Source organism: Natator depressus, chromosome 2 (genome assembly GCF_965152275.1).
Source record: "Natator depressus isolate rNatDep1 chromosome 2, rNatDep2.hap1, whole genome shotgun sequence".
Lineage (NCBI taxonomy): Eukaryota > Metazoa > Chordata > Testudines > Cheloniidae > Natator > Natator depressus.
In genome coordinates, this window is record NC_134235.1 from 163,839,511 (window position 1) to 163,851,528 (window position 12,018).

Consider the following 12,018-nt stretch of genomic DNA (forward strand, 5'->3'; position numbering starts at 1 on the left):
CATAGACTTACTTCAACAGGCAGCTTTGCATATACGCAGACTACTATATTATCCGTAATACATTTATCTCATGCAATGTATTGTATTTTCCTAATAAAACACGTTATTTTGTCTATATTTGAATGATACAAAAGTAGGGTGAAAATCAGAAAAAAAAGAGTAATACTTTTGGTAAAACTTGGAATTTTTTCTATAAAAATCGATTTAAACTGAAAACAAAAAGAGGCTTTCTCACACAGTTTAAAAACTGTATTTTGGGTAATAAACACTGGCCACAGACTGACACTTTTTGAAGTCCTTCATCATAAGACTGATCTCTCTCCCATTCAGGAGGCCACAGAGGGACCATCTGCAGAGACACCTCTACATTCCCATCGTCAGAAACCAGCGCTAACGGATGCCAAGTGACCAAGCAGGGAACTTCTAAGAGACTCCTCCAGGTTTCCCAGTTGGGTTTCACTGTGAACCTCTGGGAGCTATGAAAAGAGTGCTCCACTGGAGACATTCTCCTTCTCTAACAAAAGGTTTCAGTTAACCCAGGTAATCAGCCAGTGAGGTCACCTTGCAGAATATGGAAGAGTCATTTGGTGATGGCCTGGAGGATTCACCATATATTTGGCAGCAGTTTCAGTGCCTGGAGTCACCAGGGGGTAAACCCTGCAGTCCTGCAACCCAGGCTAACTACCACTCCTCTCTTGTCTCGCTGCACTAATTGCTGGTGCCTGTGTATACACAGAGGACTCAGATATTTAATATGAGGCTGATCAACAGCAAATGCAGCTCCGTCCAAATCAATGCTGAAAGCAAGTGAAAGAGCAAAGCTGGGACACAAGTGACCACAGCCAGGAGAGAGAAGATGGGTAACACGAAAGCGGATGGCAGCCGTAGTGAGGGAAAGCAGTTTGGCAGCCAAGAGATTTGAAGTAAATATGAAATGAATGGTGAGGGCTTTTACCCAGGTGATGACGGGTTTAAAACATCTCTCTACGAACAAACTAAACTTTAAAATGTGTTTCCATATCTCTCGCTCCCCCAGACCTAATAGACAATCCTTCCACAGTATCCAGTCTGTCAGTGTTCTGGATGCCACTGTAGTCTCAGCCCCCTATATACCTATCCTAGATTCATCTCCCTCTACTCTTCGTTCCCTCCCTTCAGTTTTGATACCCTTGCCAATCTGAACACCCAGTCTGTTCTGGGACTCTGCGGACTTCCACAACAACTCTTAAGCTCTGCTGTCTTTCTTGCTAAACAGCTCTGCGCCTCTTTGGATTAAATTGTATGCTTACAATTCTGACACTTTGCCTTCCTCGAACCTATTCCACCACCCCACTCCTTTTAGCTCTCTGACAGGGTCTTGCCAATTTCTTCAGGAAGAATAAGGATATCACCCAATGGGAAACCGTACTCCTCATCCTGTCCTCCAACCCTCTCTTCTTTCCAGGATATCCCTTCTATATCTTCTTCCAGCCTATCACTGTATCCCTTTGGCCTCCTTCTCCCAACCTCCTTGCCCATATCCCTTCCACCACCCTTTTCTATTACTGTCCAATACTGAACACCCACAATTCTCCCTAATGTCAGTGAGAGTTGCGGGTGCTCGACAGCTCTCAAGATTTGGCCCTTAGCTTACAAGATCAGGTCCTAAATTCCCTAGGACAGGGATTTGTCAATTTTATGGTAGTTGTCCGTAAAGCAACAGACACACCAATGGTGTTACACAAATAAAATCATTCAAGTATCAGTAGCTTTTTCACCCTTAGTTACAGTAATGAGATTCGACAAACATCTGTCAGGGATGGTCAAGGTACATTTAATCCAGCATTGGGGAGTAGACTAGATGACCTCGAGGTCCCTTCCAGCCCTACATTTCTATTTTAGTCAACCTCTGCATAAATTCACTGAGCCATTTTCTTTTCCACCCTCTTTGCCCAAATTAATACTCTTTTACAGCTTGTTTACAATATTAGTTTTAATAATAAACTGCTCAAAGAGGAGTTTGTGTAAGAGCAAAAGCTTTACTAAAATTTTACGCTCTGATTATTACAGCTGACATTCTTGTCATTGAAGTAAAATCAATATAGCCCTATGAATATTGAAAATGGAGATGCATAAACTTACACATCCGGAGATTCATGATGTCTTTCTGCAAAGTTTGGTTCCAATTTCTCATTCACATGTTGGATCAGGATATTTATTCCTGAAAAAAATTTCCAGGCCTCACTGTCCTCTGGATATTGAGATACAAGATCAGCCATGCTTCTTCCAAGTTCAAAAAGGAATTTTTGAGACTCGCTGCTGCTTAACCACTGCTGAAATATCTAGCACAATAAAGGAGAAACAAACTTTCATTTATTACAGGATGGAAGCTCCTCTCCATTTTCAGAGCCATCCCTTGGGTATGGCAAATCAGGGCGACCACTCCAGTGTGGGTGCATGGTCCTTCTACTGGCCCTCCACACAGAAGTGAATCTCACTCTCTATGTGCTGTCAGGTTTCATGCCTGAGCTTCAGTTAATGAGGAGTTTTGATTAACTACTGGCTGGAGAAACAGGGTTTCCATTATTTTTCCACTGTAAGGACTGGCTAATGCTAACTGTGCAGTATGCCATTTTTAAAAACAAAATACAGTCAGCCTGTGGTCTTGAATATTGTCTAGCTCAATAAGGGCTAATGATTGACCAACAGTATATAAGCAAAATATGTACCATATCAGCTGTCCTATTAAAGCATACCTGCATGTAGAGTTTGATCTTGTTGACAGAATGGACAAGATAGACTTTGGCCTCAAGCCATGCAGGGATACAGCCTCCTTCTTTATCCTCTTTGTTAGCTTTAAATTCTGACACATTGGACAGGACTGAGCACACAAACTGCTCCAGTGTGCCTTCTGTGGGAATCTAGCAGTGACAAAAGAAATAGATGAGCACACCAGAGAACCATTCAGTATTATCACCCATATCATCTTACTTGTTGGAGAAAAAAGCAGAGCTGTGGGGCTGCTTTCAGGATGAACAAAGCCCAGTTATCACCATCTAGTGAGCTGCGATAGACACTGCAAATGTACTCTGAACATTTTGACAGGAAACACTCCAAAAAATCATTAGCCACTACCCAGTTGCGTGCATTTCTGGGCTGCTCTTCATTAGGGATTTTTGCATCGGTGTAGCTTGAAACCAAATAAATGATACTGGTGCAAGCCCCATTTTACACTGGTGCAAGCCCCATTTTACACTGGTGCAGCATACGTCTCCAGGAATTTTGCACCAGAATAGCTACGCCAGTGTAGCTACTTTGATGCAAAATTTACGGAGGCAAACGAGCCATTAGATGGAAGATGGGATTGTTTGGGATAGATTACTAATTTATATATATTAGAAGTTCATAGCTTGCGAAGGCTGCCAAATGTTCACCATGCTTTTTCCTCATGGAAAGTCAATCTGGCTTCTGTACAAAAAAATAGAGGAATTTTCCCCGGGAAAATTCTTCTATTTCTTAATAATATCATTTCAAATCACTCTGTAAATACTGACTAACTCATCCTAACAATAATCCTGTAATCAGCCTTTTGAAATTCTGATTTTGGTCATCTGTGACTAGGGTAATACTGGAGATCCCGCAAAAAGTTTTGTCGGCAAGCCAGTTGGAACATTAGACAAAAAATTCAGGTCTTCATACATCGATGCTGTGAATGTTTGGGACTGACATTCACAATCCTATATATTTCTTTAAGTAGCAGCAGTGGCTTAAGATTCCTAGTATCATAAGTGTAAAGTATGTAGAGATTATTCCAGTTTTGTAGATGGCTAATCTGAGACACAGAAAAGTCAAGGGACTTTTTGGTCACACAGCAAACCAGTATAGCTGGGATTAGAACTCAGGGGCTCTTGGGCGATAGTCCCATGTTCAGTTCGCTAGATCATGCTGATCCTCAGTGACAAAACCCTTCCAAGAACTCAGAGCCAAGTTTTTGATAATCTGGCCACTTCTTTAGCTACCTACATAGAAGCTGTGTGTGCCAAGCTCCTTTGAAATTGGTTTCAAACTCTGCCTGGAAAGCAGCACTTAAGAAGTTTCTGAAGAGTACCAACATATTCTAGCCCAACCACGAGACAGATTTGAAGCAGGAATTACTAGGTACAATCTGGTGTGGCTAGACAGGTCACACATGATCACACTGATCCTTTTTGGCCTGAAATTTTTTTTATCTTAAAATTGGACTTTTTTTTCAGAATTAGGGACACTTTTCTTTTCCACTATTTTCTCTCATGTGAATAGTCCCATTGAGATGAATGACTAGATTACTAGAATTTAGTCAGGCGAGGATTGGGTGAGTAATATGAAAAAGGACACTACATTAAAAAAAAACACAAATGTCTGAAATCATTTTAACTAAATAACAAAAAAAATGCCATAGATGGACCCCATCTTTGCTAATTTGTCACATTTGTATTTGATTTTAATATGTTAAGGGGGTAAATGAGTTTTATAAGAGCTGTTTGCCCTGCCCAAAGAGTGCTTTTTGCACTGACAGAAGAAATGAGACAAGAAAAGAGGAAAACATCCTCCATCAAGTTAACCACTCACAACAGGGAGAGGTCATACACAACAAAGGGCGAAAATGGGAGTTTTTCTGTAAACAGATTTTTAAAAGGGTTTACTATAACTAGGCTTTTCCAAAAGCTATGACATATCAAAGCAGTGCAGATATAATAGCTACAGTTCACCAAAGTGCCTAAACTTGCACATGCTAGTGCGACCCGGAACAGCGGCCAGTGACCTTGGTGCCCGCATCAGTGGCGAGGCTGGGGGCAGGACTGGGGGCGCGGTACCGTCACGCCGGAGGAACTGCCCAGCCAGGGCAGTGGCTCCTGCAAGCAGTGGCCCGACATGCTGCTGCTTTCGCTGCTGTGGTTCCTGGTAGAGCCCTGCAGCTCCACTGATATCGGATTTATATCCCTGGATATAAATTTTGTATCTGAACAGGGCTCTGCTCGTCAACAGTTTACTGGTTTGCCAGTAGAACAGAAACTGTGCAGACCCCACTTCACTGGGGTTCATTTATTAAAAAAAAAAGATTTCCTCTTCTTGCAATCAAAACTGTTCTTATTACTGGGCCTGAAATAAGCAGAAGATCTACCAGGGAGCATATTGTACATGGTAGCATTTATAACATTGACAATGTCTATCTAACATAACTTTAATCAGTCAACCTTTATTGTTGCGCATCTTTGGACTCATTTTCTTCTCTTTGATTCAAGATTTTAACCTTCCTTAATTAAGTGGCAACCTTCTAGATTAAACTACTAAACAATACCTGCCTAAAGCAATCAAAATTTATACCAGTGAAGGGAGGAAGTGTTATTTTAATTACAATTATTTGGTCCCTGAAGTTTTCATCACATTAAATAGATGATCAACTAAATTAGCAATTGAATTAACTGGAAGGCAATGTATTTGCATTTCTTCTGAAAACAGAGAAATTGGAGTCCAAAGTGCATGAATATTAATGATTGGTGAATGCAGAGAACTTCAAATTCAGGATTTAATCTGAAAGTTTAGAGGAACCAAACCTGAACCCTTCCCTTCTCTTCAGAACTGGAGTAACAGAGCTCTGTTCTGGGCCAACATCACAATATGGTGAGTTTGCACTGTGACGCTGGCAGACCAGGTGCCAGTTCATGCCAAGGCCACTGGGCCTCACTGAGCACAGACAAATGCACAGCTGGAAACCAGTATGACTTGCATGTCTATTACAATAGATATTAGAGTTATAAGAATGTGTTTAAACTTTATGAGATGAGAGTATTAATCTTACTTATAATATCTGCATCCCATGTAATAAGGTAATGTTTAAGAGTTTGTTCTGTAACTATAAAAAGGTTTGCTAAGACTGTAAACCCCTCCAGATATCCGAAGATTTTCAGGGCTCTACACCGGGGGCCAGGCTGAGGCTCCAAGGTACTCTCCCCCTCCCCCATCAGAGCCCAGTCCGGGGGAGCCACGTGGGCAGCTAGAGAGAGCCTGGGTCCCTCCACCTGCCCTGGGTGGGGAGGGGGAAGCAGTTCCTGTCCCCCAGACCCTCTGTCCAGGACAGGTGAAGGGACCCAGAATCCCCACACCTGTGCCCGATCTGGCTCTGGTGGCGGCATGCCTCGGAGCCACAGCCCGGCCACGGTAAGAGTGTACGGGCAGCTGTGGGGAGCCACGACGCTCTGGGTGGGGGGCCCCAGCAAGCCCTGGCCCTGCCCCCCAGACCTCCCACCATCAGAGCCATGCACGGACACAAAATTTGTATCTGCATCCACGCTGCTATCCGCACAAATGGTCCATGGATATAAATGGATACCCGTGGATTTGCATGGCTCTACACGAAAGGTGTCATCTACTCCCCAACAAAAGAAGGCCTATAGACACCAGTCAAGTCATTGTAGAACATCAATGGACAAAAGACTTTGTTGATTGCTTCCCCCACACGCTTGAAGAGGGTATGTGCAGAAGCCACTGTTCCATCACAGCTTGAACGCTGGGGTAAGGGAATAAAAATCCCTGTTAAGGAGAAATTGTTATCCCTAATCTGCTTGAACGTTTGAGGGGTAAAGATTTCTGAGCATAAGTAAGAGGTCCCCAGCTGTTTAGCTTTGGTTAGCCCTCAGGGACATACAAAGCTTACATATTATAGCTACTGTCATCTTTTGGAACCTAAGACTGTATTTCATTTGCGTGTCTTATATTTACCTGCTTGAACCTTGTAAATAACTCATTTCTTTTTCCTACTTAATAAATCTTTAGTTAATTAATTACAGGATTGGCACCAAGCACAGTCTTTGGTTGGAGATCTGAGGTACACCTGACTTGTAGTAAGTGACTGGTCCTTTGGGGTGATCTGAAGATTGTGATTTTTGGTGCCAGAGAAAAGCAGGCTTGCTTGGATGGGAAAATAGACCCGAGTACTCAAGAGGATCATCTATGACTCCATGTTCAGGCTGTTACAGTGCCTGAGTTCACACTTGATACTTGGTTGGTGAAATCTAATTCTAGAACACACATCCAATTTGAGGTTTCTGCCCTGGTTTGTGGCCAGTCTGCCCCGAGCTTAGCATCCATGTTCATGAGTCACTCCAGAAAGTTTGACAGAACCTTTTCTAAAATAGCAGCATTTGGGGTTCAGTTCAGAGAAGCAGCCAATACAAAGCAAGTTCGGACTCAACTGTTTGCCCAGAACTTATAAATATACCAGGATATTTTTTTATTTGTCCTTTTAGGCATTCATGAATCATTACAATGTTTAATTCTTGACTATTTTCTCCCGACTAACATTATTAGAGAGGTTGTCATCTTTGCATGGAACGATTCACAGCCACGGGCTCTCTTCTTTAAACATGGAGATTCAGTTTTAACACATGGGGGGATTAAGGCAGAAATATCATTTCTGAAGGCCCCTCTGGGAAGGGTTACAAGAAAGATGGCAGAGCCCCTATCACCCTCATATTGGGTGAACAGAGCCTGGCAGAGAAACCATTTTTTTAAAGCAAACAGGCCTTTAAACAGCTCCATTTGCACAAGTGCCTGCTGAAGCTAATTGCATTTATTTTGATGGGAGCTGAGATGAGACAATTTGCAATCTTGTGGCTGCTGCATGAATTTCCATCATTGTCTCATTGTAACATATATTTACTTAACTGGCACTTCAAAGACAATGTTGGGCAAACGGAAAACTGCTATTTTGGTTCTTTTTCCCCCTCCTTTCATTTTGTTCTGCATATTATTTCAAAAACCCATCTTTTTAATATCATGCATTGGCATGTCGACATTGCAGCTGGAGGGTGCTTCCCAGAGCAGGTAGACAGACATGGGCTAGCTCTGCTCAAGCTAGCACACTGAAAATGCAGTGTGGATATGGTGGCTCAGACAGCAGCCCGGACTAGCTGCCCAAGTGCAATCCTGCCTGAGCCCCGGGTACGTACTCAGGTAACTAGCCCAACCTGCCTCTGGTGCTGTTTCAGCCACACTGCAATTTTTAGCTTGCTAGCTTGGTCAGAGCTAGAGCTCTCTGTCTATTTGCACTGGAAAGCACCCTCCCTGCTGTAGTGCCGTACCCACGTTAGATCTCAAGTTGCCTGTATCCCTTTAAGCTACGGCCCCTTGTGGAGGATGCAAAGAAAGAGAAGATAGTGCTTATCTGAAATGTTCTTTCCCATCTGTACCCTGTTTTCATCTAAATAAAACATTCTCTCACTCCATTATAAATTGCTTCAAGCGATGATTGATGTTCTTCAAGAAGCTCATCATGTATCATGATGCAAATATTGGCTGAACAAAACCTGCAATGCTTTCATTCAAGTCTGTGGACGGAGGCTGGGCAGGTGTCATTCACCCAATATGAGATTATGCTGTCTTTTATGCAATGGCAATGCCTGCTAAATAGCTACTTCTGAAAGACGTTGCTTTAGCGTCTCCAAGGGATGAAAAGCTCTCATGAGTTACAAAGGAAACAAAACAAAACAAAAAAGGAACATTGACATTTTTAGAAGTTTACCTTATTTAACTCTGCCGTATAGTTCAAGAGTTTTTCAATATGAAGATCATCGAAACCAAATCTGGATTCAAGTTCCTCTTTGACTGCACGTGGATCCCACACAATATCCCAAAAGGTCAGGTTGTACAGAGAGCCTATAAGAAAAGATTAATTTATGTGATACATTTCCTACGTTTTCTGAATTTACCTTTCTAGTGACCGATCTCTGATAGGGTCCATAAGTGACACTGTCACCTTTTTATGAGAGAGACCCTAACATGGGAGCGTGTGCATGGGAGACAGACACATATAGTCAATATGCACAATTTCACTAGAAGCCTGGTGAGTGGAGTTAATCTAACAGAATAAAGCAAATAGTACATTGATTGAATTTTGGTCTATTGTATTAGGAGCCAATACCAATTTTACCAAATTAATTCAATATTAGAAGATACATCCCAAATAATAAAAGTACACAGTGAAGAGCTTTTACATTATTCAAGAAGGAATAGGGATAGTATTCCTGATTCAATACCGGTCCTCCAGAATGCCAAAGCCTTCAGATTTTTGAACTATTCACAAATTTTCACCCATCCTGAGACTTAAATAGGGTCTCAATGGGTAGAGGAGACGATGGTGTATGGAGGAGGGGTTCAGATATATTAGGTACTGGAGACACATTTGGGAAGGGGGAGCCTATTCACGAAGGATGGGCTCCACCTAAACCAAAATGGAACCAGATTGCAGGCCCGTAAAATTAAAAAGGTTATAGAGCAGTTTTTAAACTAAGGGCTGGGGGGAAGCCGACAGGTGTGGAGGAGCACATGGTTTGGACAGTGACATCCCTTAGGGGAGGATCTATTAATGGAGATTCTCTATGTCCTAGGAAGGAGAAGAGGATGAAATATGATAAAATACAAGTAGGATCTGATGAGAAACAGTCAAAGGAAAAAAAGTCTCATTCAATTACATCATGTAATAGCAGACAGCTAAAAAAGTGACAAATTTTTGAAGTGCTTATATATCAATGCTAGAAGTCTAAATAATAAGATGGGTGAACTATAGTCCCTCATTTTAAATGAGGGTATTGATATAATAGGCATCACAGAAACTTGGTGGACTGAGGATAATCAATGGGACACAGTAATACCAGGGTACAAAATATATTGGAAGGACAGAACAGGTCGAGCTGGTGGGGGAGTGGCACTATATGTGAAAGAAAGTGTAGAATAAAATGAAGTAATAATCTTAAAAGAACCAAACTGTACCATCGAATCTCTATGGATAGTAATTCCATGCTCTAATAATAAGAATATAGCAGTAGGGATATATTACTGACCACCTGACCAGATGGTGATAGTGACTGTGAAATGCTCAGGGAGATTAGAGAGGCTATTAAAATAAAAAACTCAATAATAATGGGAGATTTCAACTATCCCCGTATTGACTGGGTACCTGTCACCTCAGAACGGGATGCAGAGATAAAGTTCCTTAACACCTTAAATGACTGCCTCTTGGAGCAGCTAGTGCTGGAACCCACAAGAGGAGAGGCAATCTTGATTTAGTCCTAGAGGTGAATATAGATGGACCACTTGGTAATAGTGACCATAATTAAATTTAACATCCCTGTGGCAGGGAAAACACCACAGCAGCCCAACACTGTAGCATTTAATTTCAGAAAGAGGGACTACACAAAAATGAGGACATTAGTTAAACAGAAATTAAAAAGTACAGCACCAAAAATGAAATCCCTGCAAGCTACATGGAAACTTTTTTAAGACACCATAATAGATGCTCAACTTAAATGTATATCCCAAACTAAAAAACATAGTAAGAGAACCAAAAAGTGCCACGGTGGCTAAACAACAAAGTAAGAGAAGCAGTGACAGGCAAAAAGGCATCCTTTAAAAAGTGGAAGTTAAATACTAGTGAGGAAAATAGAAACGAGCATAAACTCTGGCAAATGAAACGTAAAAATATAATTAGGAAGGCCAAAAAAGAACTTGAAAAATAGCTAGCCAAAGATTCAAAAAGTAATAGCAAAAAAAAAAAATATTAAGTGCATCAGAAGCAGGAAGCCTACTAAACAACCAGTGGGGCCACTGGACGATCGAGATGCTAGAAAAGCACTCAAGGACAATATCATTTAAATCAGCTTCTGTACCAAATGACTGGAGGAGAGTTAATGTGATGCCAATTTTTAAAAAGGGCCCCAGGGGCGATCCCAGCAATTACAGGACAGTAAGCTTGACTTCAGTACTGGGCAAACTGGTTTAAACTACAGTAAAGAACAAAATTGTCACAAAGATGAACATAATTTGTTGGGGAAGAGTCAACATGTTTTTTATAAAGGGAAATCATGCCTCACCAATCTACTAGAATTCTTTAGGGGGTCAACAAGCATGTGGACAAAGGGGATCCAGTGGATATAGTGTACTTAGATTTTCAGAAAGTCTTTGACAAAGTCCCTCACCAAAGGCTCTTAAGCAAAGTAAGCTGTCATGGGATAAGAGGGTAGGTCCTCTCATGGATTGGTAACTGGTTAAAATATAAGAAACAAAGGGTAGGAATAAATGGTCACTTTTCAGAATGGAGAGAGGTAAATAATAGTGTCCCCCAGGCATCTGTACTTGTCCCAGTCCTATTCAATATATTCATACATAATCTTGAAAAAGGGGTAAACAGTGAGGTGGCAAAATTTGCAGATGATACAAAATTACTCAAGATAGTTAAGTCCCAGGTAGACTGCAAAGAGCTACAAAGGGAACTCTCAAAACTGGGTGACTGGGCAACACAATGGCAGATGAAATTCAATGTTGATAAATGCAAAGTAATGCACATTGGACAGAATCCCAACTATATTATATTTATATATATATATATATATATATATATATATATATATATATATATATATATATATATATATCCCAATTGCACAGAATCCCAACTATATATACAAAATGATGGGGTCTAAATTGGCTGTTACCATTCAAGAAAGAGATCCTGGAGTAATTGTGGGTAGTTCTCTGAAAACATCCACTCTATGTGCAGCAGCTGTCAAAAAAGTGACCAGAATATTGGGAATCATTAAGAAAGGGATAAATAATAAGACCAAAAATATCATATTGCCTCTATATAAATCCGTGGTACACCCACATCTTGAATACTGCACGCAGATGTGGCTGCCCCATCTCAAAAAAGATATATTGGAATTGGAAAAGGTTCAGAAAAGGGCAACAAAAATGATTAGGGATATGGAACGGCTGCCATATGAGACGAGATTAACAAGATTGGGACTTTTCAGCTTGGAAAAGAGACGACTAAGGGGGGATATGATTGAGGTCTATAAAATCATGACCGGTGTGTAGAAAGTAAATAAGGAAGTGGTATTTACTACTTCTCATAACACAAGAGCTAGGGGTCACCAAAATAAATTAATAGGCTGCAGGTTTAAAACAAACAAAAGGAAGTATTTTTTCACACAACGCACAGTCAAT

General features: G+C 41.1%; 1 protein-coding gene across 1 annotated transcript in view; it reads right to left on the bottom strand.

The window, feature by feature from the left end:
* Positions 1–12,018, bottom strand: part of ABCA13 (ATP binding cassette subfamily A member 13) — a 291,776-nt gene that overhangs the window by 241,567 nt on the left and 38,191 nt on the right. Inside the window, exons 8-10 of the mRNA XM_074945249.1 lie at positions 8,540–8,673; positions 2,736–2,900; positions 2,122–2,321 (exon numbers count right to left, since the gene is read on the bottom strand). Coding sequence (XP_074801350.1) covers positions 2,122–2,321; positions 2,736–2,900; positions 8,540–8,673 — 499 coding nt within the window. The remainder of the gene's footprint in view (positions 1–2,121; positions 2,322–2,735; positions 2,901–8,539; positions 8,674–12,018) is intronic.